At 46.6% G+C, this 24,968-nt stretch overlaps 1 protein-coding gene across 1 annotated transcript; it reads left to right on the forward strand.

Moving 5' to 3' along the window:
- Positions 21,728-24,612, forward strand: LOC8070069 (probable trehalose-phosphate phosphatase 6). The gene is made up of 8 exons (XM_002444275.2): positions 21,728-22,232; positions 22,359-22,499; positions 22,622-22,693; positions 22,783-22,884; positions 22,997-23,050; positions 23,146-23,247; positions 23,424-23,735; positions 23,827-24,612. Exons 1-8 carry the CDS (start codon positions 21,954-21,956, stop codon positions 23,893-23,895), a joined length of 1,131 nt encoding a protein of 376 aa, XP_002444320.1. The 5' UTR covers positions 21,728-21,953; the 3' UTR covers positions 23,896-24,612.

Below are 24,968 nucleotides of genomic sequence, written 5' to 3' on the forward strand. Positions count from 1 at the left end.
TATGCTGCGCTCAAAAAGATTAAAGTTGCACCTGTTGTTGAGCTTGTTAATCATTGGTTGCATTCCATTAAGACTTCAACTGCTATCATGTGCACATCTCTTATTACTCGCCTTGTTGTAAATGTTGATCTCCATGCTGCTAATACCATTATTTACATCACTACTCCTCGCATCATGATTAATGAATCATATCTTTCGCATGCACGTGTGATTAAACGTGACAAAACAGGTAAAATGATTTTATATTATTTTTTGGGATATACAAACGAGATCCAGTTACCTAACCCGGATCTCGCTCTGTATAATTCCCCATCACTCACCTTCACTCTTATTGAGAGGGAAGGAGGACGTAGGAGCTCTGTTTCTCGCAGGAACTCACGGAGGAGGGAACAAGAAGAGCAGGCAGCACAAGCGGCAAGGGTAGCATAGGCAGCACAGCCGGCACCATCCGCACAGCCAGCACAGTATACTCCACCACCAGCTATGCCAGGGATGGGATGGACCCCTGCTATACTTGCACCCGGATTTACCCCTGGGTATGGATATTGTATGGGATACGTTCCTCACCCCTACGAGGCTGGAGGTTCAAGCTAGCAGGCAGGAGGGTCGAGCTGGCAGGCGCACGGAGGCGCAGGCCCAAGCGAGCCAGAGGCATATGGGGCAGGGGGATCCAAGCATCATGAGCCAGGACACTCCTCAAATTCTGAGGGAATGCCACTCCCTATTCGCCCTCAGGTCACACTGGACATCCTCAACACTCGCATGGGAGGACTGGAGCTCCAGAACAGGCAGATCCAAGGTACGCTGAATGCCCACATCCAGACTGCTACCCAATGGCATTAGCAGACCCAACAGAGCTTCATCGACCTTCAGGATGCAAGCTATCGCCGGCACAAGGCACAGATGGCCTACCTACGATCCATGGGACATTTCCCTGGACTGCAGCAGTGAGCTAGCTTGGGGGAGGACCCCCACAAGAGGTAACATGTATCTTACATTCTTGCACTTAATTTTAGTTCTTAATTTTAGTATTTAAATTTTAGTAATTTTTCATCATCTTTCAAAAAAATCCACTCTCATGTGCGCTATGATATGTTAGTTTCTCTTCTGTTGAAATGATGAATAGTTGCTCTGTCTATAATTCTCTAGTATCTAAGTTATAATTTAGTGTTCATCAAGATTTAAGTTTGTTGGATAAAAATGTCTCATTCTGAGAACTTAAAATCTTGTGGGTTGCAAAAGCATGATCCATTTCTAAGTTGTTGCGAGACATGATATGGTATAAATAGATTTTGCTATGACTTTATTCTAAGAGAAACTTGACATCCGGAGTTTTCTTTTCAAAAATTCAAAACAAAGAGTTCCTCAATGATTATGAAATACCTACCAAGGCCATATGACTTGCTTAGTAGTTTGTACACCTTTAGTCATATGCAGCTTGCAGCGCTTTGAGTTGAGTCAAATCCCAGGTATCCTAGAGTGAGATTATGGTCATGCACCCATGATATGAGATTCACGCACCCACCAAATGAAGTCATCTCTCACACTGAGAAGTTGCGCACAACATGCACCCTTCCATCCACCAAAAATATGCCAACTCTTACCCTGAGAGTTGCGCCTTAGCTTCCACCAAATAAGTATGCCAAACTCTCACCCTGAGGTTTGTGCATCCCCATACACAATTTTACTCCTTACATCACCATCATGAAATCTCTCCATTTTCCTCTTTGAGATCCCTTTGAAACATGTGGGCATCAGTTATCCATGAAAAAAAATTAAGGAAAAGCCAAAGGGCATGGACGGGAAAATCTAAATCCCCGTCAGAAATATATACATATATATATATATGATCCATTTTTTAGGGCCCATATGTTTACATTCTCTCATTCTCATCCTCCAATAAAGAGAGTCATGATACAAGGAGTAACCAAAAATATTTAGATAGGACTACCACCAAAGATGTGAGAGATGCTCATAAAGACACTCAAGTTACTCATGAACAAGCGATGGCACAAGCACAAGATGTTGATGCTCCCCAAGCAACCCCTCAAGTGGCACTAAGAAGATCATCACATCTCCTCCGAGATCACTCTCAATATCCCATCATCGGGAGTCCATCACATGGTGTAACTACACGCTCTAGACATGCTTTATTTATTGAACATCACACTTTTGTGTCTCTTGAAGATGAACCAAAGACCATAGAGGAAACTCTTCATGATGCGGATTGGATCATTGCCATGCAAGAGGAGTTTAACAACTTCTCTCGCAACCAAGTGTGAACACTTGAAGAGTGACCCAAAGATGCAAGAGTGATTGGAACAAAGTGGGTCTTCCGGAACAAGAAGGATGATCAAGGCAAGGTGGTGCGCTGTTGGCAGTCATTATAGACCATTCATAAACTGCCAACTTGATCCAAAAGGAGAAGAAGCAATCATATTATATACACACATGTATTTTATTACTAACAAGTTCCACTTGTACCATAGTGATTATATTTTGTAGGAATTATAGTGCAACAAGTAGAAATTTGCCATACCACAAAGAAAGCGCAAAGTACCAAAAGACGTATTCAGAAATGTGCAAACCAAGAAAATAGAAAAAGGCCCGAACAATGCAAAACTCGTCCTGATCGTAACCACGGGAGAGATCTAGGCCCAGATCCAAACTGACCACGCGAAGGCGGTGGTCAGGGGGACCACCCTAGTGCGGGCGCATCCTTGGAGGCAGCAAACCAGGCCCATCTTTCTCAGGCGGTTGCATGCCACCATGCATAGGACGGTTTCACCTACTACCAAATTTAGATGTGACGAACCGTCCTAGTTCCACTATAAAAAGAGAGGCACTCCCCCCCTTTTCAACACACACATCATTTGGAGTCAATTTACCTCACACCTCTCACTTGTATTTTAGTCTAGATTAGTAGTAGAGCAAGGCAAGAGCTAGCAAGGAGAGCTTGTCTCCTTGGAAGAAAGGATCTTCTTGGCATGAATAATATTCAATCTTTTTCCATGAGCAAGTTGTATTCATCTTTATATGATTATGTATATGAACTAGAGTATGGTTGTGTTCTCATCATGTTCATAGTATAGGAACTAGTTCTTAGTTCTTGTGCTATGTTCTTGATATGTTCATCATTGTTCTTCATTGTTCATCAGATTAGTATGATTTGGATTAGAATTAGGAATGGGATGATGGTTCACTGTGCTGTGATGGTTTCTCTTAGCCTAGCTTGTCACTCCGAAGGAGTGGGGGCCACGGGGGTTGGGAGTTGTTTCCAATTACGTGAACATGGTGTTCAGGTATGCGGGAATGAGTGGATGTGCGGGTATCTTTCGGGTAGAGGGGTAGGTGGTAGGGTAGTGACAACTCTGTCATCCTTTGCATTCCCCCACGATCAGGTATTCCGATAGGAGTTCTGTAAAGTCTCTATCGGCTGGATATCCAGCTGCGGGGATCTCCCCTCATCTCAGGCTTAGTTCTAACTCTATTTATTGCTAAAATTAGATGACCCGCTAACAATTCTATGCGTAGTTATCTGTGACTCATGCCTGCTCAAGTAGATTTATTTCTTTATTCTTTATTTATTATTTCTCTTCTATTTTATCCTTGAGGTTGATCCAATGTGTGTCCACTATCTTGAATATCATGTTTATTCATGTTTACTCTATGTCTACCAAGCATTCAATAAGTAATCATGTTTACACCATGTTTGATCCCTTTGCCTTCCTACGGGAATTATAAATTCGACACCCTTGAATACTCACGGGTTGAAATGCTACAATGATAGTTCTGTCCTCTTGTAGTTATATTAATTCTTCATTCATGAACTATCGATTGGCGTACCTAAGTACCATTACTTAAGATTGTAATCCTTGTGCACTTTCAAGTGTAGTGCCACAGCTTTGCATATCGCAAGTAAGGATGGTTAGGAAGGCCAATCCGACATTCCTAATTATTGTTACCAGACTGCACTGCTAAGGCTGGCGCCCTCGAGTTGCCTTGGGTTATCTCTCTGATGTAGCGAAAGTTATGGTATGCCAACACCCGACATTTCTAGTGTCATTGCTAAGGATGGATCTATGGTCTATTTTTAGTAGTGACGCTAAGAAATGCCAACATACGCAACAAGGCAAGGCTCGTGGCAAAGGGCTTTTCACAAGTGGAAGGTCTTGACTTCGGTGAAACCTTTGCACCGGTGGCAAGACTTGAAGCTATTCGTATCCTACTTGCATATGCATCTAGCCATGATATCAAGTTATTTCAAATGGATGTGAAAAGTGCTTTTTTGAATGGTTACATTAATGAGCTTGTCTATGTTGAGCAACCCTCGGTTTTGAAGACCGTATGTACCCCAAGCATGTCTACCGGTTGTCCAAGGCACTATATGGTCTCAAGCAAGCTCCTAGAGCTTGGTATGAGAGGCTTAGGGACTTCCTCATTGAGAAGGGCTTCAAGATTGGGAAAGTTGACACAACACCCTTCACCAAGAAATGAATGGGGAAATCTTTATTTACCAAGTCTATGTTGATGATCTTATTTTTGGCTCCACTAATGAAGATTTTTGCAAGGAATTTGGTGATTTGATGTCCAAGGAGTTTGAGATGTCCATGATTGGCGAGTTATCCTTCTTCCTAGGATTTCAAGTCAAGCAAATGAAGGAAGCGGTTTTCATCTCTCAAGAGAAGTACACTCAAGATCTTCTCAAGAGGTTCAAGATGATGGATTGCAAGCCAATCAAGACTCCCATGGCATCAAATGGGCATCTCGACTTGGATGAGGGAGGTAATCCGGTTGACAAAACTATCTATCGTTCCATGATAGGAAGTTTACTTTACCTCACCGCATCTAGGCCCGATATCATGTTTATTGTGTGTATGTGTGCTAGATATCAAGCTATGCCTATAGAATCTCACTTGATTGCCGTCAAGAGAATTCTTAGGTACCTAAAATACACACCTTACCTAGGCTTGTGGTATCCCAAAGGTTCAAGATTCCAACTTGTAGGCTATTCCGATTTGGATTATGTCAGGTGCCGCATTGATATAAAGAGCACATCCGAAGGGTGCCACTTCCTAGGTAGATCACTTGTCTCTTGGATGTCAAAGAAGCAAAATAGTGATGCCTTGTCAACGGCCGAGGCAGAATACATTGCCGCCGGTGCTTGTTGTGCACAAATACTTTACATGAAACAAACTTTGCTAGACTATGAAGTAGTTCTAGATAAAGTACCTTTGTTGTGTGACAATAAAAGTGTCGTAAAACTTGCAAACAATCTGGTTCAACACACGCGCACAAAGCACATTGACATCCATCATCACTTCCTTAGGGATCATGTTGCTAAAGGTGATATATCCCTAGAGAATATGGGGACGGAAAATCAATTGGCGGATATCTTCACAAAACCCCTAGATGAAGCTAGGTTTCGTATATTGAGAAACAAACTAAATGTGCTTGATCTTTCTAACTTCACAAGAAAATGAAGTTGTGTGTTGCCTTTGTAAATAGCTTTTGCTTTGCATATCATGAATACCAAAATAAAAATACAAAAAGATTGTAAGTAGGGCTTGTCTAACATGGTTAAGATAACCCCCATGTGTGTGTAAAAAAGCTTAACCTTGGATCAAACTTGACAAGCATTAATTTACTTTCAAGTATTGCATTGCATTTCATATCATATGCATGCTTGTTGATTTATCATTTCTTTTTTGTTATGCTTTGAGCATCCGCTGTGTTCATCCATTGATAGGGGGAGCATTCAAAGCTCATCATGATTTAGACCCCTAGTTTTATGGCCACACGATGCTCCTTGGTGCTTTTATTTGTCTATTTTCATAAAAACTACTATGCCTATGGCTAAATATCTGTGAAAATTTGAGGGGTTGAGAGAGGTCACTCATACCAGTTCCAATTTGTGTTTATTCGAGTCTTTTTGAAGTTAGAACTTGGTTGGCTGAAAGTCGGGCGATGTTTCTTGTTGAAAATCTGGGTAAAGGTGCACCAGACGCTGCACCGAACGCACCCCTAGTGCGTCCGGTGTCGTGGGTCTTCTGGTCTGCACTCACGGGACACGCGCACAGTACGCTGAGCGCGTCCGGTGTGGTGCGTCCAGTGCTCCCTGAGGCATGCCTTTGAGGCACCGGACGCTAGGCAAGCGTCCGGTGGCCATCGTCTGGTGGTCGCGCAGTTTACAACCCTCTCTGTGTTTTAGTCCGGTGGGCACCAGACGCGTCCGGTGACCACTTAAGTGCGTCCGATGCCCCCGCGATTGGCACATTTAACCCTGAGCCCGTGCGTCTGTCTTGGCCGATCCTTTTCTTTTCACCGCAAACCGCCAGTCGCCTGCGCCCTGACCCTAACGCCGATCAAGCCGCCGAGATCCTTTCAGTGCCGCCGTGGAGAGCTTCCCCCCGTGAATCTCTTCTTCCTGGCGCCAAGCGGCTTCCCCAACCGTCCCTGTCTCCTTCCTGCTCTCGTAGTTTTCCTCTGTGGAGAATTTAGGGCTTGGGCGTGAGTTCTTTGACCTACGCCCTCAAGGTGCTTGTTTTTATGTGTGAATGGAATAGAATGTGGTTTTTGACAGCATTCTTCTTCGTTCTATCATTGTAGTCCTTTGAGGAGTTGATTCATGTTCTCCGGCGGATTCTGATCTCGATCTTTCATCTGGAACGTGCCTCGTCAAAGGATTGTTAGCAGTTCATGTCCAATTTCATCTATTCTTTAGGGCTTTCTCGTCTCTAGCTATTTGTGTGCTTATGTATACCCTACCTATTCTATCTCTTGCAGCACGTGAGTCTTAGCTTGACAGCTTGGCAGTGACAGTTCAACTCGGGGCCAAGCTCGCGAGTACGGATTGAGGCCAAGCCTCTTCAGTGTTAGCAGTCTATTTGAGTTTGAGGTTTCTTGCAATTGCACATTGCAAGAATGTCAGTGGTCCGACAGCTAGCAGTGGTGGCACTCTAGGAGGCGATGGGGGAGATGACACACCCCGTCGTTCGACAGCTGCTGAGAAGGGAAAGGGCAAGAAGGTGATGACTAAGAAGAGGAAAGCCAGTGATCGAGAGGCTGAGATAGCTGAGGCAGTTGCAGCAGCAACAGAGGCGACAAAGAGAGGTGGTCGCTCAGGTGCTCTGAGGATAGGATCTGACCTCACGCTAGGTCAGATGCATGCGGTGCTTGAGGCAGAGCAGCGACACGGGACTCCTCCTGCCATCATGCTAGGAGGTCGTCGTGTTAGGATTAATGTCACTGAGCTTAAACAGGAGGACACCAAGTCAGAAGGTCAGGCAGAGCCTGTAGAGACAGAGGCAGAGGCCCAGGCAGAGGGTCAGACACAGGTTTAGTAGGAGGATTAGAACCTCCGTAGGCCGACTCGAGCTCGTACCCAGGCAGCTTCTAGGTCTGGTACGCGACATCAGTCTTCCTCGACAGCTCGCTCCATCCCACCTTCTTGCCCTCCTCTAGTTAGGATCCACAAGGATTATACGCATGCACCTACTCGTGAGATCAAGAAGTTGAGGTTTGCTCCTTTCACCACCTGGTTTCTAGCAGCTAGAGATCAGAGGGCACATGCCAGGTTTTACACTGTTGTTCAGGAGGACATGTATATGGCATTTGTGCATAGTCATACTCAGTTCAGGGAGCACAGGGTACTTGACCTTGAGGTACTAGGGAACATGGTAGGTGCGGACATCAAGCAGTACTTCACCTACCTACCAGGTCTCCCAGGACTTCTCGCTTTGCCAGGCACCTATGTCGAGGAGTGGGTGCGTGAGTTCTTTGCTTCAGTATGGATAGCTCCCGACCACAGCTATATTCACTACGCCCTGGCAGGCAGAGACTATAGAGTGATAGCTCAGAGGGCCCGTGAGACTTGGGGGGCTGACAGCATATGACACCAAGATCCACGAGCTTTGCTATGGTAGCTTTGGGCCCCCTCGACGTCCACATGGTGGTGAGCTTCCCCAAGTTGACTTTGTCTCACCATGTTTTCGTCTGCCATTCTCCGAGGGTTCCAGCAGGACAGTAGGAAGTCTTACCCGTCCAGCTCGTATTCTTGACTTTGTGATGAGGAAGACTCTCCTTTTGAGGCCTGGTTACCGTGATGGCTTTACCATGATACAGTAGTGGCTCATAGCTCACCTGATTGCTTAGAGGTCGTTTGATCTTTGGGATTTGATTGTGTCAAAGATAGAGGACACTGTTGCTGAGGGTTTCAGGGGTCGTCGTCAGCTACCTTATGCACATTTGATCACCCTGCTTATTCTTCATGCTAGGGCAGACTTTCTCCTAGCTCATATCTAGAGGGAGTTGATAGATACATTCACTATGTTTCCTCACTACAACCCCCACCAGATGTTGAGAGCACATGTGGACCTTCGAGCTCCAGCACCACATGGCAGGGTGCCACCGCCTTCACCTAGGGCTACCCGTAGTTCAGGGGTAGTTCTAGAGACAGAGGAGGAGCAGGACATTGTTATAGGGGCAGTTTTAGATGCCGAGGCCGAGGAGGAGATTGAGTTTACTTCTAACATCTCGGATGATGACTATCGTCTTCCCATTCCAGATATTCCTCTGAGGCAGCACGACCACGAGGTAGGAGGTTCTTCTAGTGCCACAGACCCCCGCACTACTTGCTATTCTTGAGGGGATGAGGGCAGATCAGCAGCGGGCAGCTGAGGAGCAGGCGAGGAGAGAAAGAGAGCAGGTTGCAGTTAATGCAGCCATGCAGGCCAGGCAGGACGAGCTCTAGCGACAGCTTCTGACCTTTTAGGAGCAGCAGTTAGCCTTCTAGGCTCAGCAGACAGCTATGATGGCCGCTCTCATGGCAGTGATAGGGATCCAGCTTCCACAGGTGCAGCTTCCAGGCACATCCTCTATCAGGCCACTAACTCCAGTGCTACAGCCCAGTGGGCTTCAAAGTCAGTCTCAGCCTTCACTTCAGCTTCCTGCTCAGAGCCAGCCGTTCTTGATGCCTCAGCACCAAGTTTCCTAGGGTGCCATCTCCACTGTCTTTGAGCAGACGCCTCAGTTTACCCCACTGCGCTCAAGGTTCACACCATAGTCTGCCAGTGTCTCACAGCTTGTGTTGGACTCTTCAGCTAGACAGGACATCTCGTTCTCGTATAGTGCTCTGACCGGTTAGCCGACTCCACCTCCCTTGCAGGCCCCTACAGCTTTTACTCTGCCAGTCACCACTACAGAGCGGTTGTCATCGTCTGTAGCATTGTCTGAGCAGCTAGCACCGTCGTCTACTATTCCAGAGACCTCAAAGACTGCTACCGAGTCAGTGCCAGTATCCTCAGCAGAACTTGAGACTCCAGCACAGACTTAGATAGCCACAGAGCCCACCGAGCAGACCCAGACCGCTACTCCAGCACGTCCAGCTTCAGACGGTCACTCCACCTCCTCAGAGTCTTTGGCAGATGGCACAGATGATACAGCTCAGTTTGAGGTCGTGCCACGGGACTCCTCTGCTCCTCCTCCACCTTCTTAATCTTAGGTTTTTGGCCCTTGATACCAAAGGGGGAGAGAGAGTAGAATATGATAGAGATAGGGGGAGCAAGAGAGTGGGTTGATTATTTTGTGTGCTACTTCATCATGTATCATGTTTACTTTTTATGCATATTTGTGAGATACTTTAGCTTGTGAGATACTCTCTTTTGGTTGTGAGACATGACATGTGTTTCATTGTGATATCTTTATGTCATGTGATTGGCTCATTTCGTTTTGCTTCCGCGTTATTACTCCGTTATCTTATGAGCCATATGTTGTTATATCCTATTGTATACATCTGACATATTTGGATGTAGGATGTTAGACTTGGTTGATATAAGCATGCCTAATCTTTTTGTGTTCTTATTGTCTCATGCTTATAGAAACCAAGTCATTTGAAAACTTCACTTCTTTCATACTCGAGGTCGTTATCATCAATCCCCAAAAAGGGGGAGATTGAAAAGCATCTAGGCCCCTAATGAGTTTTGATGATTAATGACAATGTTGATTACTATGACTAACGTGTGTTTTGCAGAGGCAAAGTCATTTGTGTTAGGTCATGGTAATGGTGATCGATGGACTAGATCATTCATACCAACTTCATGGTGGAAATCGTTTCGATTTTTAAAGGATGGTTGGACATCGTCGGGACTAGACTAGGTCTAAGTGCCATATGGTGAAGAAGGATACTTAGAGTAGTTTAGGACTTTTTTTTCCTTTGACTGTACTATTAAGAGGGGCATTGAATGGGTAGCTTGACCTAGGCAAGGCTTTAGGTTCAGGTGTGGTGCACACTTGGTAAACCTAGCACTAGGCAGCTCTGAAAAAGTCCTTAGATCAAGAGAAACAAACTTCGTTTTGGAAAGATCGTGTTTCGACGAAGTTTGGGTGCCTAAGTAGGCATCGGACGCAGCACCGGACGCTATGTGAGTGCGTCCGGTGAGGTTGACTCGAGTCAGAGTGACTGGGTGCCTAGGGTTAGGCACCGAACGCTCGCACCGGACTCACCGGGGAGCGTCCGGTCCTATACCCAGGGAGGTCTGCAGGAGACCAGAGCACCAGTCGCTAGCACTGGACTCGCCAGGGAGCGTCCGGTCCCATACCTAGGGAGGGTGTAAATCCATCCTCACACCGGACGGTGTCACCAGACCCACTGAGGGTGCGTCCGGTGCTCTGTCAGAGAGAGTACAGTTAGTCGTTAATGTGTCATCGGACGCTCAGTGTAGTGCGTTCGGTGTAACATGACCAGCGTCCGATGCTCCTCTTTTCAGTGTAAAACGGTTGGCCGGCCCTTGGATTTGATGGGGAGTATTTATACTCGACCTCGTCCATGGGAGGTCTTTGCCCATTTGATCAGTTGAGAATCATCTTGTGGTGCAAGAGAGAAGCAAGAGCCTAGAGAGGATTGAGAATTGAGAGATTTCTTGAGTGAATCCTTCTCTAGTTGAGTTCCAAGAGTCAAGTATGCATCCACCACTCTCTAGTGCCTTGATTGGGTCAAGTGAGAGTTCATTGCTTGTTACTCTTGGTGATCGCCATCACCTATAGACGGTTCGGTGGTGATTGGAGGCACGAAGACCGCCCGGAGTTCTTGTGGGTGGCTCGTGTCAAGCTTGTGAGCGGTTGTCAGCGATTCACCATGACGGAGTGTCAAAGAATCAGCCCGTAGAGAGCACTTGGTCCTTGCGCAGACCAACGGGGAGCAAGACCCTTGCGCGGGTGCTCCAACGTGGACTAGTGGGGAGTGGCGACTCTCTGATACCTCGGCAAAACATCGCCGCGTCCTTCTTGCTCTCCTCCTTTACTTTCTAGCATTTACTTTGTGCAATTACTTTGAGCTTTCACATTCCTAGAATTGTCATGCTAGAATAGGATTGGAACTAGGTTGCAAAACTATTTATCCGGTAGCTTTCTAGATCACTTTAGGCACAAGAGGTTGAATTGGAGCTTATAGGTTGCTTAAATTTTTAGAGGAATCCAATTCACCCCTCCTCTTAGACATCTTGATCCTTTCAAATATGATATACTTCTTTTCATCTATGTACTTATTAGATTTTAACGATATTAATTGGCCTATGCACGGGGTACAATACAATATGTGATATGGTTCTGGCAAGGTTTTTGTGAAAGTTAATTTGTAATAACAGATGAACTGAAACACAGCATAAACCAAAGAAAACTAATTAAAAAGATACGTACGAGAACTGACCAGAATTGAAGCACAAAGACATGGTTCACTGCGGGAGACAGACGCTTTGCCGAGTGTCTCTGGCACTCGGCAAAGGCCCAAACACACTCAGCAAAGCCTTTGCCGAGTGCCACACTCGGTAAAGAGCACACGACAAAATTCTAGCCGGCAAAGGGGTCTTTGCCGAGTGTTTTTTATCGGGCACTCGGCAAAGGCTTTGCCGAGTGCCGACACTCGGCAAAGATAAAAGTAAAAAAATCCAAAAAAATAGAAAAACAAATTTAGGGGAAGGGCTGCCCATCAGCTGCGCACACCACAGCACCCTCCACCTTTTTTCAACATGTTTCCACAAACTTCACAAAATCAGCACAGGAAGGATTCAAACCTGCGACAAAATTAGCACAGGCAGGATTCAAACCTGCGACCTCGAGTTTAGAGAGCCCATTCCTTCACCACTGCACTACACCATCAGCTGTGACTATATTACGTTTCGGTTCTTCATATATCATAATAAATCACATATAAAATGATTATTTGAGGCTCTAAACGATTTCAAATCAAAAAGTTGTTAACTACAAAGTTTCATAACTTTTTGAGATCTATAATTTTCATTTAGGAAGTTTCTCCATCCGAGGTCGTTTACAAAATTTGAATTTCAAATTTGAGAAATTTAAACATAATTTTTGCATGACAACATGATTTCAAATAAAAAAGTTATCAACTACAAAGTTTCATAACTTTTCGAGACCTACAAAGTTTATTTAGTCAGTTTTTTCATCCGAGGTAATTTCAGAAAATCAAAATTAAAAATATTCAAATAAAGACGCAGTTTTGAATGACAAGATAAACTCAAATGAAAAAATTGTTAACTATAAAATTTCATAACTTGTCAAAATCAATAAAGGTTATTTTGGTTGTTTGATCATTTGCTCATCTTACACGGTTATTCTAATATTTTTCACAAATCTTATATATCTAGGAACTATAAGAGAGAGATGTAAAATTTGTGAACAAATTTATTTTCACTTTGCCAAATGAAGAAATGGAAAAAATAAAGATTATAGATCTTGAGAAGTTATACAACTTTGTAGTTCAAAACTTTTTGATTTGAATTAGTTTAGGGCTTCAAATTTTGATTTGAAATTTTCTTTGCCGAGTGTTTTTTTTTACACTCGGCAAAGAGGGTCTTTGCCGAGTGTCAAAAAAACACTCGGCAAAGAGTGTTTTTTTTTTTTGCCGAGCGTTTTTTCTTTAGCACTCGGCAAAGAAGCTTTTTGCCGAGTGGCTGAAAGAAAACACTCGGCAAACCACTAAACACTCGGCAAAGAGGCGGATTCTGGTGGTAGTGGTTCTATCATCATCAAGCTTAGCAATGTCGTCATCACGGGTACGGTGTCCAGTATGTAGTGACGGAGAGGAGGTGCATGCATGCAGCTTGCAGCATTGGCCGACGCACGAGGGGGGCTGGGGTGGCTGCAGCCTCCTTCTTGGGCTCAATTTTTTTAACATGTTTTTTTTAGCAAAAGACTCCATATATTTGGTATTTTTCTATGCTTATTTTATGAATCTTTGCTTTTGAACACTTTGAATCAATATTGAATTATCAATCTTAGCTATATCTATTAGGCCTTGTTTAGTTCTCAAAATATTTTGCAAAATTTCTCAGATTCCCCATCACATCTAATCTTGTGGCACATGCATGAAGCACTAAGGGCTTGTTTGGCACAGCTCAACTTCACTAGTAAAGCAGTTTTTTTAGAAAATAGCTTCATGAGTGACTTTCTAGATGAAGCTAAGCTGTTTTGGAAAAAGTGTTTGGCAAAATAGCTTCACCAACTACTTCATGCATAGTTGAGAGAGAGAAATGAGGGAGAAGCTGCAATAAGCTACTATTTTCAGCTTCATCCAACTTATGTTTTTGGGAGGGGAAAAACAGCTTCACCAATGAAGCTGTTTTGGAAATAAGTGTTTGGCAAAAAAAACAACTCACAATAGCTCATGAAGCTGCTGTGAGCTGTACCAAACAGGCCCTAAATATAGATAAAAGAAATAACTAATTACACAGTCTACCTGTAATTTGCGAGACGAATCTTTTGAGCCTAATTAGTCCATGATCGGATAATATTTGTCAAATACAAACGAAAATGCTACTATTTCTATTTTGTAAAAAAATTTAGAACTAAACAAGGCCTTAGTGTACTGGATTGAGCGAGAAAAAAATTAGCATATATTATTTAGCCCCCCACTTGGTCCATTTCTGGATCCACCACTGGCTAGCAGTACCATGAAGCTTAGCAATGTGGTCATCACGTGTAGACGACGATAGACGGATGGATGGATCAGACATGATCGGTCGAAGTAACGATAAGGATTCTTATATGCGAGATTAGTTCCTGGTCCGCCGCTGGGAGGAATCGTCGTCAGACATGCATGGCCGGCAGCCAGGTTCCGATCCATGGGTTGCCCGTTGCCGGCTGCTGTTGCCGTTGCCGGCAGGCATATATATATGCATGCGTGTCAGTCAAGAGTTGTTTATACTAATATTACTACAATAAGTGTCCGAAGTCCGATCGATCTAAAGGAAGGAGATTGACCGATGGATGGAACGTCGTAACTGTGCTCTGATGATAATGCGTTGATTCTAGCTATAGCTATAGCTATATCAACGACCTCTCTGCTACCTACTACTGTGTGAACAACCATCATCGGTGGCCAATAATTTGTACCACACCACACATGCCAACGTTCCACGTAACATGATCAGGCATCACACACACAATGCATGGAGTATTGATCTCTACCTATATATATATATAGCTCTCCATCATCGATGGCACGTTAACGTGACGCACTCCCGTTCGTTCTCGTTCGTTGCATTGGTGCCCTAGCCGGGTTAGGTAGATGCTCAGCAGTGATCAGGACGACAGCGGCCACTACTGCATGCATCATTCGAGATTTCGAGGCATGCATGGCCGCCGCAGCTTGGCGTACGTCGTCCGTTTACTCATCTTCCTTGTTGAGGTTGTAGATAGATTATTCCATCGCTGGCCAGGCATCTTTAGCTGCATGCATGCATGCTAGCTCTATAGGTAGCTAGAGAGAGTGCTGACGCGCGCATGCAACGACCGACCATCCACGCAGCTACACATCAGCACATCACCACCTAATAATCGTGGTCGCCATGCATGTGTGTTTGGATCGATGCACGCATATCATCCATGCTGCATGGCTATGGCATGCATGTGAACGAGATTGAGATGCTAGATAGGCGGCCTTGTTCAGTTCGTAAATTTTTTTAGTTTGAAATACCGTAGCACTTTCATTTTTATTTGATAATTATTATTCAATTATGGATTTACTAGCTAAGCTCAAAAGATTTATCTCGTGATTTACAGGCAAACTGTACAATTAATTTTTGTTTTCGTCTATATTTAATACTTTGTGTATGTGCCGCAAGATTCGATGTGATAAAAAATCTTAAATTTTTTTTTATTTTTAGGTTGAACTAAACAAGGCCTAAAAGCTAGACTGTCCCACTCCTATATGTACTAGTGACGAGGAAGTCGTTGATCGAAGTAGAGAGGATCATGAATTACCCACGGACACACACACACACACATGGCATCTCAAGGCAAGTTATGTTGCATGCATGAATAATGTTTCAGTGGCCAGGCCAGAAACGCAAACCGACCTGCCAATTATATATGCCACCAGATTCCCCAATCCAATGAGCCTCGACACGTACGCACAACGGCACAAGGAGACCACACTGGACCAGAAACGTGATCTCGAAGTATCATGTCAAAGGTGTCAACAGCATCTCTAGCAAAGTAGCAATACTATGGTCCCTGTTTGTCTGAACTGCAGAAACTGTCATCACTGCTTATAAATAGACGACTCATAATTCCTTTTTTTTAAAAAATAATTCCTTTTTTTCTTGAACTTTTAATTGTTTCATTCAGGTATATATTTAGCTCACCAGTTCAGGTCCCAAATCTCGGTTATGATCTATTTATTTGATGTATAGTTTCTAGACTTTCGGCTCAAAAGCTAGATTTCGGACTTCGTTTCTGTCTTAGCCTTTTGCTGTTAACTATTATAGTAAAATTTTAGCTTCTCAACACACCACAAACCAGAAAATCTTCTCTTAACATCCCTTTTAGTTTATTTCCCAAGAAGCTAGCTTTCTACCTTTTCAAAAGGCCACCTCAACAACTGACATGTTTGTTTCAGCTTCTATATTCTAGTTGATAGAAAGCCAGAAAAAAAATGAAACAAACATTCCTTTAGTACTTATTTGTAGGACCTGTGGCAGTGTGACAACATTTTAGTTTTGTCCATTTATTAGTTTTTCTTCTTTCTCATTAGATTATCTTCCTCAGAGAACACGAATCTCCCTCTCGTGTTGCTTTGCCCCCTCCCCTCCCCTCCCCACATCGCTATGCTTTCTCTTCCCTTCACCCCCTCTTTCTCGCCAATCAAGAACTTGTATTGCTTGGAGCCCAAGCTCCTCCTCTCACCTTAGCTCACGCTTGTCAGCTGCCAATGGCCAATCTCAGTGGGAGGAGCTCGAGATGGGGGCTCTAGACAATGGAGGAACTAGTCGGGCACATTGCATCTGTGGTGGATCCGGTCAGGGGGCAACCGGTCGAATCAAGAACACTAATGGCATGGTTGAGTAAGCAAGCACATTGAAGGGACAGGTGATTGAAGAGCCCTCTTTATTTAATTTGGAGACGTGAGAAAATACATTATTGTACCATAGTTATTTCTCTATCCTTAAAGTTAGAGTAGACCGTCGTCTGTTTAGAGAGGTCTTGTTTGACATGACGATGGCTCCATCTTGCTAGTGAAGCTAATATTTTTTAGCTTTAGCTTTCACACGAGCAACTCTAGCCGAGGAGCTAGAGCTCTTTTGATAAATTGTTTCACAAAATAGCTTTATATATAAAGCTCCTTAAAATATGTTATCAAAGAATTATATGTAGCTCACCAGAGAAAGTTGAAGTTGGGTGAAGCTACTATGTTTAGCTCCATGCCTCATCCATCCCTTGTAAGAGCATGTTTTAAGGTGCTCTCAGTGAAGCTATTTTATTTTACCTCATTTGATATAAAACAGTTCCTGATGTTAGTGGAGAACGAAGCTGTGTCAAACGGAGCTAGAATATATTAGAGATGTTTTAAAGGTCCAAATCTACACACGCTACAATATAAATGCATACTTCCATATATTCGGTCTGTGGCTTTGTGCGAGCTATAGGTGGCTGCTCGACAGCCACTGTGTGCAGAACCTGGCTTGAAAGCCCCGAGTAACTTGCAAGGCTTAACTATCCCTGTTAGGTGAAAAGAACTCATAGATTATTGGGCGCCATGTGAGTCGCTGAGGTTAACGACGAGAAGAGAGATTGCTTCGTGTTCGCCGAATCTTGTGCGCTAGCTGCGTATCTCGTCTCCCGGTGATTCCGATCTCTATTGTTCTCCTCCCTCTTCCACAGAGTACCAAACAATTAACGTGCAGCAGGAGAGTAACAACAAAAAGATTGCGCATTAAAAAAATGTGTGACGTGCACGCAGGTTTAATGCCTAATTACACCGACCAAACCGTGAGCTAAGTCTAGTACTATAGTATGTGTGCTAGCTAGAAGAACCTGCTAATAACTCGATCTATCCGATGTTCGTTTGAGGTACACAAAGATATAGCTTGTCAATGCAAGCAGGTTTAACTTTCGTTTCGTTTCTCTTGTTTTATGTCACTGAAAGTGGCATGAACAGCCAACTACAGTACTATTCTAAAAAACACAGGAATTTGTGCACAATGTGCCGCGATCATCGCGGACAAACAAGTACCGAGGTAGGTACGAGTTCAGAGTACTTGACCAAAACAACGGCTACGCTAGCTCTGACGGACGACATACATACAGTAGTAGTAAAGAAAAACGGTCGCATATATACAAAATAAGGAAATGTAGCAGAAAAGAAAAGCTCTCCTGTATGGGATGGCGGTACGTGTCGCCGACAAAGGTCGTCGTCCCACATTGGCCAATGCAATCACACCGTGTGCTTGTTGATGGGTGGCATATATATGCATAGTACATACAAACGCCTTTGCCTTTCGTACGTGTCGTCGTCCCTGCCACGAGCCTACGTTGTACACTGTAACACCCAAAAAGTTCTTTTGAATTAATAGAAATTAAATTGATTTATTTAAGTAATTTTTGTGAGCATTTGAATCTAGTAAATAAATTATTTTGTGAAAATTAAAATTCATCATAAGGGTAGCAACACGCTTTTGCATTCATACTGGGAATATCATTTATTTTTGTGTTGTTGTTTCTGTTTTTATCTCATTGTTTATGTTCAAAATTTTCTTTGGAAAATATTTGCAAAAGGAGATAAAAAGAAAAGAAAAAAAAGGGAGAAAGCCTACCTGGAACCAGGCCGTGTGGCCTAGGCTCCCACCCACATCCATCTCCCGCGGCCATCAATGGCGCCGCCGCGCCGGGAGACTCCCTGGCGGCCGGCCCGCTACCGATGGCCCTCTGATTGGATCTCCACCGTTGGATTCAAGATCGGCGGTCACGAAAAGAAGATAGCCCTTCGGGGCAAATTATGTTAAAGAGCCTCTAAACTTTTCCACTTTAACACCCGCGGTCCTTGGCGGCTTTTGCGGTTTACGCTTTCCAGTTTTAAAAGCGTATTTTCTGTCGGCTGGGTTCAAATGCACTTTCCAGATAATTACAAGTTTGCCACTAGGTTTAAATGGCTCATAAAATATTCGTTTCAACTCCGTTTTTGTCCATTCAACTTTCGTTAGATTCGTATTCTCGAGCTCTACATGTTAGAAATATTAGTTCACTGTTTTGAAACTTTTTAATTTCCTGGTATTAATTAATTAATTATTTCTCTATAGGAAATCTTAGAAAATTCATATCTTTCACGTTTTAATTCCGATTTTCGTGAACTTTACGTTTATGTGATCGTAGCGCTGCGTAGAATATTTTCATAAACTTTTATATTTGTTTTACCACTGTTTGGTGTATTGTTCTAATTATAGCTTGTTTGCCTCGTGTATGATTGTCTACATTGGATTGCGTGTTGTTGATTGATGATTGAGATTAGACGGTGAGCCGTACGTTGTTGATCAAGATCAAGTATTTGAAGACCAGCAGGCTCAGGAGAGCTTTGATCAAGGCAAGTATAACTTGGGACTATCCTTGCTACCTATACACAATTAATACAATATTTATCATATGCATGTGCTCACCTTGATGACCTTAGCAAAATCATAGATGATTGTTATCCTGGATTCCTTGTTACCTATTTTGGATATGCATTTGGTAGTTTTTGCTAGTGCTTGATTATTAATCCATGATCTTGTAACATGAATATTTGAATATACAATAAACAATAAAATAAGCTTTCTAGCAACTTGAACATAAAGGGTGGAAAGAACTCTGGCTTTTGCTAGATTGATCTTGACCCTCCATAAGGACTTATCCCTTGGCAAAAGCTGGGACAACTCGTACAACCATGAGGGCTATATGGCTCTGGCTTTAGTCAAGTATGAGTAATTTTTCTAGCTTGTTAGAGGTTACCCGAAAGGGCGGAGGGGTTGAACCGTTTTGGGTATAGTGCGAGCCCCTGTCCTTATGTGTATAGGCTGCGCGTCATTGTGCCATTTGGAAGGGGGGTATCTATATCTGCGCGCAAAGGAAACCTTGCGGCCCTAACATGTTAGACGAACCTTTGAAAGACTTCATAGTGAACCCTGCCGACCTTCCTTGGAAGTGGGTTAAGAGGCTGATCACCTCGGGCGAAAGGGTAAATCATGACTCATGGGTAAAGATGTACAACCTCTGCAGAGTGTTAAATCTGGTATACTAGCCGTGCCCACGGATACGGGCGGCCCGGAAAACTGACGGAATAGATGGACACTGATGAACGTGCATAATGATAATAAATGATGGTTTATTATGTTGTTTATATGTGTTATTCTTAATTCTTGTATACATTGATCATGTGGTCATGGGATTTATTATGCTACCTTGACATTTGCTATCCAATGATTAAACATGCTATCAACTATTAAAAGCTAAATGCAGTCAAACCAGTGTCAGCTTCTTGAGCCTCATGAACCTCTGGTTATACTTGTTGAGTACGATATGTGCTCACTCTTGCAATTTCCCAACACCTCAGGATATGATAATGAAGATGACTGGAATGAGGATTACCGTTATGAGTACTAGGCTTGGAGTCAACCAGTCAATGCTGTCCCTGTGTGGAGCTTCCGTCGAGAGCGTTGTTTACTTTATGCTATCATTTTTTGTATGAGACTATGTGATATTTTATATTCCGATGTGTAATAAACACTGCAATGGTACATTTGAGATTTGTCTACTTATGTGTGCGACTGTTTCTAGAGCACATATAAGTCTTTTATGTATCTTATTTTGTTCTTAAAATATAGGGTGTGACATATACTCGTTTGCGTCCTCGCCGACGGCCTCTCTCTCTCTTCTCTCTCTCCGCGCGTCACCGGCCGACAGCGCACGGTCGTCGTCGCATGCATATACTACACATGCACGTAGTACGCCTCGGCGTGGCCCGCTTGGGCGGACGACGTGCGGCGTACGCCGGCCGGTGCATCGACACGACACGGCCCTGCCTGCACTGTGTGCGGATGGACAGGTAATAGTTCTACTCCAGCTACACGAACAGAAGAGCAGGACACAGAGCCGACCAACGGTGTCGGACCGGACAGTGCGTGGCGCTCGGCACACAGGATCGTCCTCGCTCCGGGGGCGTTGTCGTGCCGTCGTTGTTGCAAGTGTCGCCAACAGACATGCATGTAGTATTGGCGGGTAGCCCTGCTACACTCATCCTAGCTAGGTACTAGCCTAGGAGTATATTCTACTGCCACCCTAAGGTAGAATACTATGTAGTATACGTGGACGCAATGCATGGCAGCTAGCATCGCGGGTTGTGCGCTGCATGCCTCCTGCATCTGCATGCATGCATGGGCGACCAGCCGGGCAGAGCACATACGGCGTGCCGCACCGCATGTAGGACGGCCGGTCGACCGTCGACGGCGCACACACGGCCCGGCCCCGCGCGCGGGGCGGACAGAGACAGACAGGCTAGGAGACAAGCAGAGCAGGGCCGGCGCCGTGCATGCGCAGCAGAGATCTGCATCGCAACATCGTGCAGGCTGGCAGGGGCAAGAAGTGAAGGGCCGGGGTGGTGGTGGTGGTGGTGGTGGCAGCATGCGATGCGGCAGGGTGAGGCCAGCAGCGACTGAGGGATCGGACGTGCGTGTCCGCGGAAACCGCCACGGGGTGTCGTGTACTCCTCGTGTCCGCGCGCGCGCCCACAGGAGTGCGGCCACGACCACGACGGGGATGGGAGTCGTGGTCACGAGATCGGCCCCGCGTGGGGGGGCGGGGTGGCACGGCGCACACGCGTCCGCGCCCCGCGATGCCGGGGCTCGCGGTGTCGCCCGCAGGATGGCCCGCGCGCCCCGGCCACCGTCCCGATTCGCTGTACTCGCGACCGCGTGCGCGCGTTCCTCGCTCGAGCCTCCGTTTGCCCATGCAAAGCCTCGCGCGCGGCCGAGGCTGGCTGGCTGGTGGATCGCCTTCAGCGTCAGCGTCACCTGCTGCTGCTGCTGCTGCTTGTCTGCTAGCTCCTGCGTCGCACGCACCGTCCGACCGTAACAGGCGGCCGCAAAAGGCAGGCAGGCAGGCAACACACGTCGTCGTCGTCGTCGCTCTAATACCGACGGATGTTCGTTCGTGCAGGCAACTTACGCGACGGCCGGCGAGGCGACAATACAAGCGCCGGCCGGGGTGGCGTGGTGGTCGTCGTGGTACCAAGGAGCCAGAGGCCATTGCCCCCGGGGATCCCTCTTTATTGTACCCAGAGGCCGTGGCGGGTCCCGTCGTCCCATGGACACCGATCCGGGGCCCACGCCTACAGATTCGCGCTCGCGCTCTTCCTAGGGAGGGTTGGCGCCCCTCCCCCCCAACTATAAATAGCGGCCGCCCTCCCCGCGTCCCTCTACACACACAACACCCTCCTCCTGCTCTCCTCGTCCTCGCACCTTCTTCCACCTCTGCTCTCTGCTCTGCTCTCCCAGCCACCGAGGGAGAACAGAGTCGCTAGTAGCTGCTGCTTGGCTCCCTTCCCTTCCCCACCACAAGGCTTCCTTCGATTCCATCGGATCAAGACCAGCTCCCTGCTTGCTTGATCAGGAGGCAGAGGCTGTAGCTAGATGACGAAGCAGGGCGTGGTGGTGCCGGTGCCGGAGGCGGCCGTGGCGGTGCCGCCCAACACGGCGCCGCTGTTCCAGTACCCGCCGCCGCGGGCCGCGCCGGGCATCGCCGTGCGCAAGAAGTACCTGCAGATGGGCGCCGCCGCCGGTGCCGGCGCCGGGGCGCGCATCGGCGGCGGCGGCTGGGTGGAGTCCATGCGCGCGTCCTCGCCCACGCACGCCAGGGCGGCCGCCGCGCTCGCCGCGGGCGTCGACGAGGAGCGCTACGCCGAGTGGATGGTGCGTGCGCCGTCCCCCGCCGCCCCCTGCATTACTTATTCGTCTTCATTCTCCCTTCCATCTATTAGAGTATTCATTCCTCTGTTTACTGAAACGCATGCGTTGCGGCTCCTTCCTCTGTTTCAGGTGAAGCACCCGTCGGCGCTGGGCATGTTCGACCAGGTGGTGGCGGCGTCCAAGGGGAAGCAGATCGTCGTGTTCCTCGACTACGACGGCACGCTGTCCCCCATCGTCGACGACCCCGACGCCGCCTACATGTCGGACACGGTAAACATACTACTATACTGGACGTGCTCCTGCGGCGGTCCCTGCCGGAGCTCCCCTGCTTCATGCACATGCACCTGGCTGCCTCTGAATGATCACCGCTCTGTTTCTCTCCGGCCTGGCAGATGCGGCGGGCGGTGCGGAGCGTCGCCAAGCACTTCCCGACGGCGATCGTGAGCGGGCGGTGCCGCGACAAGGTATTAGGCGACGAATGCATGCCATGGGATCGATCATCGATCGCAGTCACTGACGATGAGTTGTGGTGGTGGTTGTTGTTGGCGTGCAGGTGTTCGAGTTCGTGAAGCTGGCTGAGCTGTACTACGCCGGCAGCCACGGCATGGACATCAAGGGCCCCGCGAAAGGGTCCCGGCACACCAAGGCCGCCAAGGTACCCATCCATCCATTCCAACCTTTGTTCTTGCCACTTCCGCATCGTCTCCGCCCACCCGAAAGGGGGAAGATACTTATCCTGCTGCTCTGCCCCTCTGTGTGGCTCACAGGCCAAAGGCGTTCTCTTTCAGCCGGCCAGCCAGTTCCTGCCCATGATAGAGCAGGTAAAACACTCTGCCTGCTTTTTGATCCTAGCTTCTCTACAACTGCAATGCTCAATTTGGTTAAGTTTCTGGTGTGTCTGTCATTGGATCATCAGGTGCACGATTCTCTGGTGGAAAAGACCAAGTGCATACCTGGAGCCAAGGTGGAGAACAACAAGTTTTGTGTGTCTGTCCACTTCAGATGCGTCGATGAGAAGGTAGTGGGCCACACTGTGTCCTCTCCTTTTCTCTCCATTCACATATTTATTTATATTTATATATAGAATTCAATTCTGCATTTGTTTTTTTTTTTGTGTCTAAGTCTAACTGTGAGAGATTATTCTGTAGTAAGTACTAACTTTTATTACCATACCATGGTCTATGGATGCATCAGAGCTGGAGCACATTGGCTGACCTGGTGAAGTCGGTGCTGACGGACTACCCGAAGCTGAAGCTGACGCAGGGGCGGATGGTGTTCGAGGTCCGCCCCACCATCAAGTGGGACAAGGGCAAGGCCCTGGAGTTCCTCCTCGAGTCCCTGGGCTTCGCCGACTGCACCGACGTGCTCCCCGTCTACATCGGCGACGACCGCACCGACGAGGACGCCTTCAAGGTGCTCCGCAAGCGCGGCCAGGGCGTGGGCATCCTCGTCTCCAAGCACCCCAAGGACACCTCCGCCTCCTACTCGCTGCAGGAGCCCGCCGAGGCAAGTGCCGTCTCTTTCGTTCCCGGGGTCGGTGTCGTCGTCCCCGCCCCGCCGCAACGCTGACGTGACGTCTCTCCTTGGTGACGTGCAGGTGATGGAGTTCCTGCTGCGGCTTGTCGAGTGGGAGCGCCTCTCCAAGGCCCGCCCCGCCAAGTGGTGATGCTCCACGATGACCGACCGACGCGACGGCCACCTACCCGGTGCCGCCGCCGCCGCCGGCGATCACCATCGAGGAGATTACTTACCGGCCAGAGGGATTAAATTAGTATATATATACTATATATATTTATAAGTAACTAGTATGAATTATACTACGGGTGATCGATTAATTAGAGGGATCGAAGGGGAGTAAATTAATTAAGATGATCCCGGCCGCGTCCGTCAGCGTGGTGTCGTACGTTGTTTTAACCCACACTCCTACTCTTACTGAGAGAGTGAGCTGAGACGAGATGAGAGAGTTCGATCAGTCTGTGCTGTGCCCGGCACAGTCGTCATGTGCGTCCACCACGGCGACTCCCTTGTTTTTACGGGAGCCGCCCTCTGCTGTGCTGTGCTTGCCGGGGACGAAGAGGCCGGGCTCTAAAAAAACGGAAAGCCTTTTTGCTTTCTTGGCCCCTGGCCCTTTGGCTACAGCCATCTGGCTCCTGCTGCCGCTGCATGCGCAGCAAGGTGAAGGATGTACATGTACATGCTGCTGTGTAGTGTAGTGTAGTGTATGTACGTAGTAATTACTACTACAGTCTACTACTACTACTAGCTGCTCCTCCGACCATGAACCATGGCTGCTGAATTCTGAGATTGTACGTGTACAATAGCAATTGTCGATGTTATGTATGAAATCATCTCTGTTCTATAAAGAAGCTTGCTTTTCTCACTACATTACTGTGTGTCTGTGTCCATGCATGTCCCTTGATGTTCATTCGTTCTCAGTGCATACAAAGTTCGACAGACAGGATTCTCACCGGTTTAATTTGGTACTACAGTACATTTCTGTATAGTTTCAGACTACTTTCTTCAGTGGAACGAACGAATGTCTAGAAGGACCGTTACAACCCTGAAGAAAGCCACACAACACAAACGGTCTACAACTAAATGTAGGTGGTGGCCTGGACCTTGGACTGCTTTTTGGCAGCTGCAGCTGCTGGACAGACATCCGTATCCGTCCCATTCATTCGGCCACTCCATTTCCGATCCAGGTCCAGGATGTACATATGATATGTACCTGTTGGACCA

The sequence above is a fragment of the Sorghum bicolor genome, chromosome 7 (assembly GCF_000003195.3).
Source record: "Sorghum bicolor cultivar BTx623 chromosome 7, Sorghum_bicolor_NCBIv3, whole genome shotgun sequence".
Classification (NCBI taxonomy): domain Eukaryota; kingdom Viridiplantae; phylum Streptophyta; class Magnoliopsida; order Poales; family Poaceae; genus Sorghum; species Sorghum bicolor.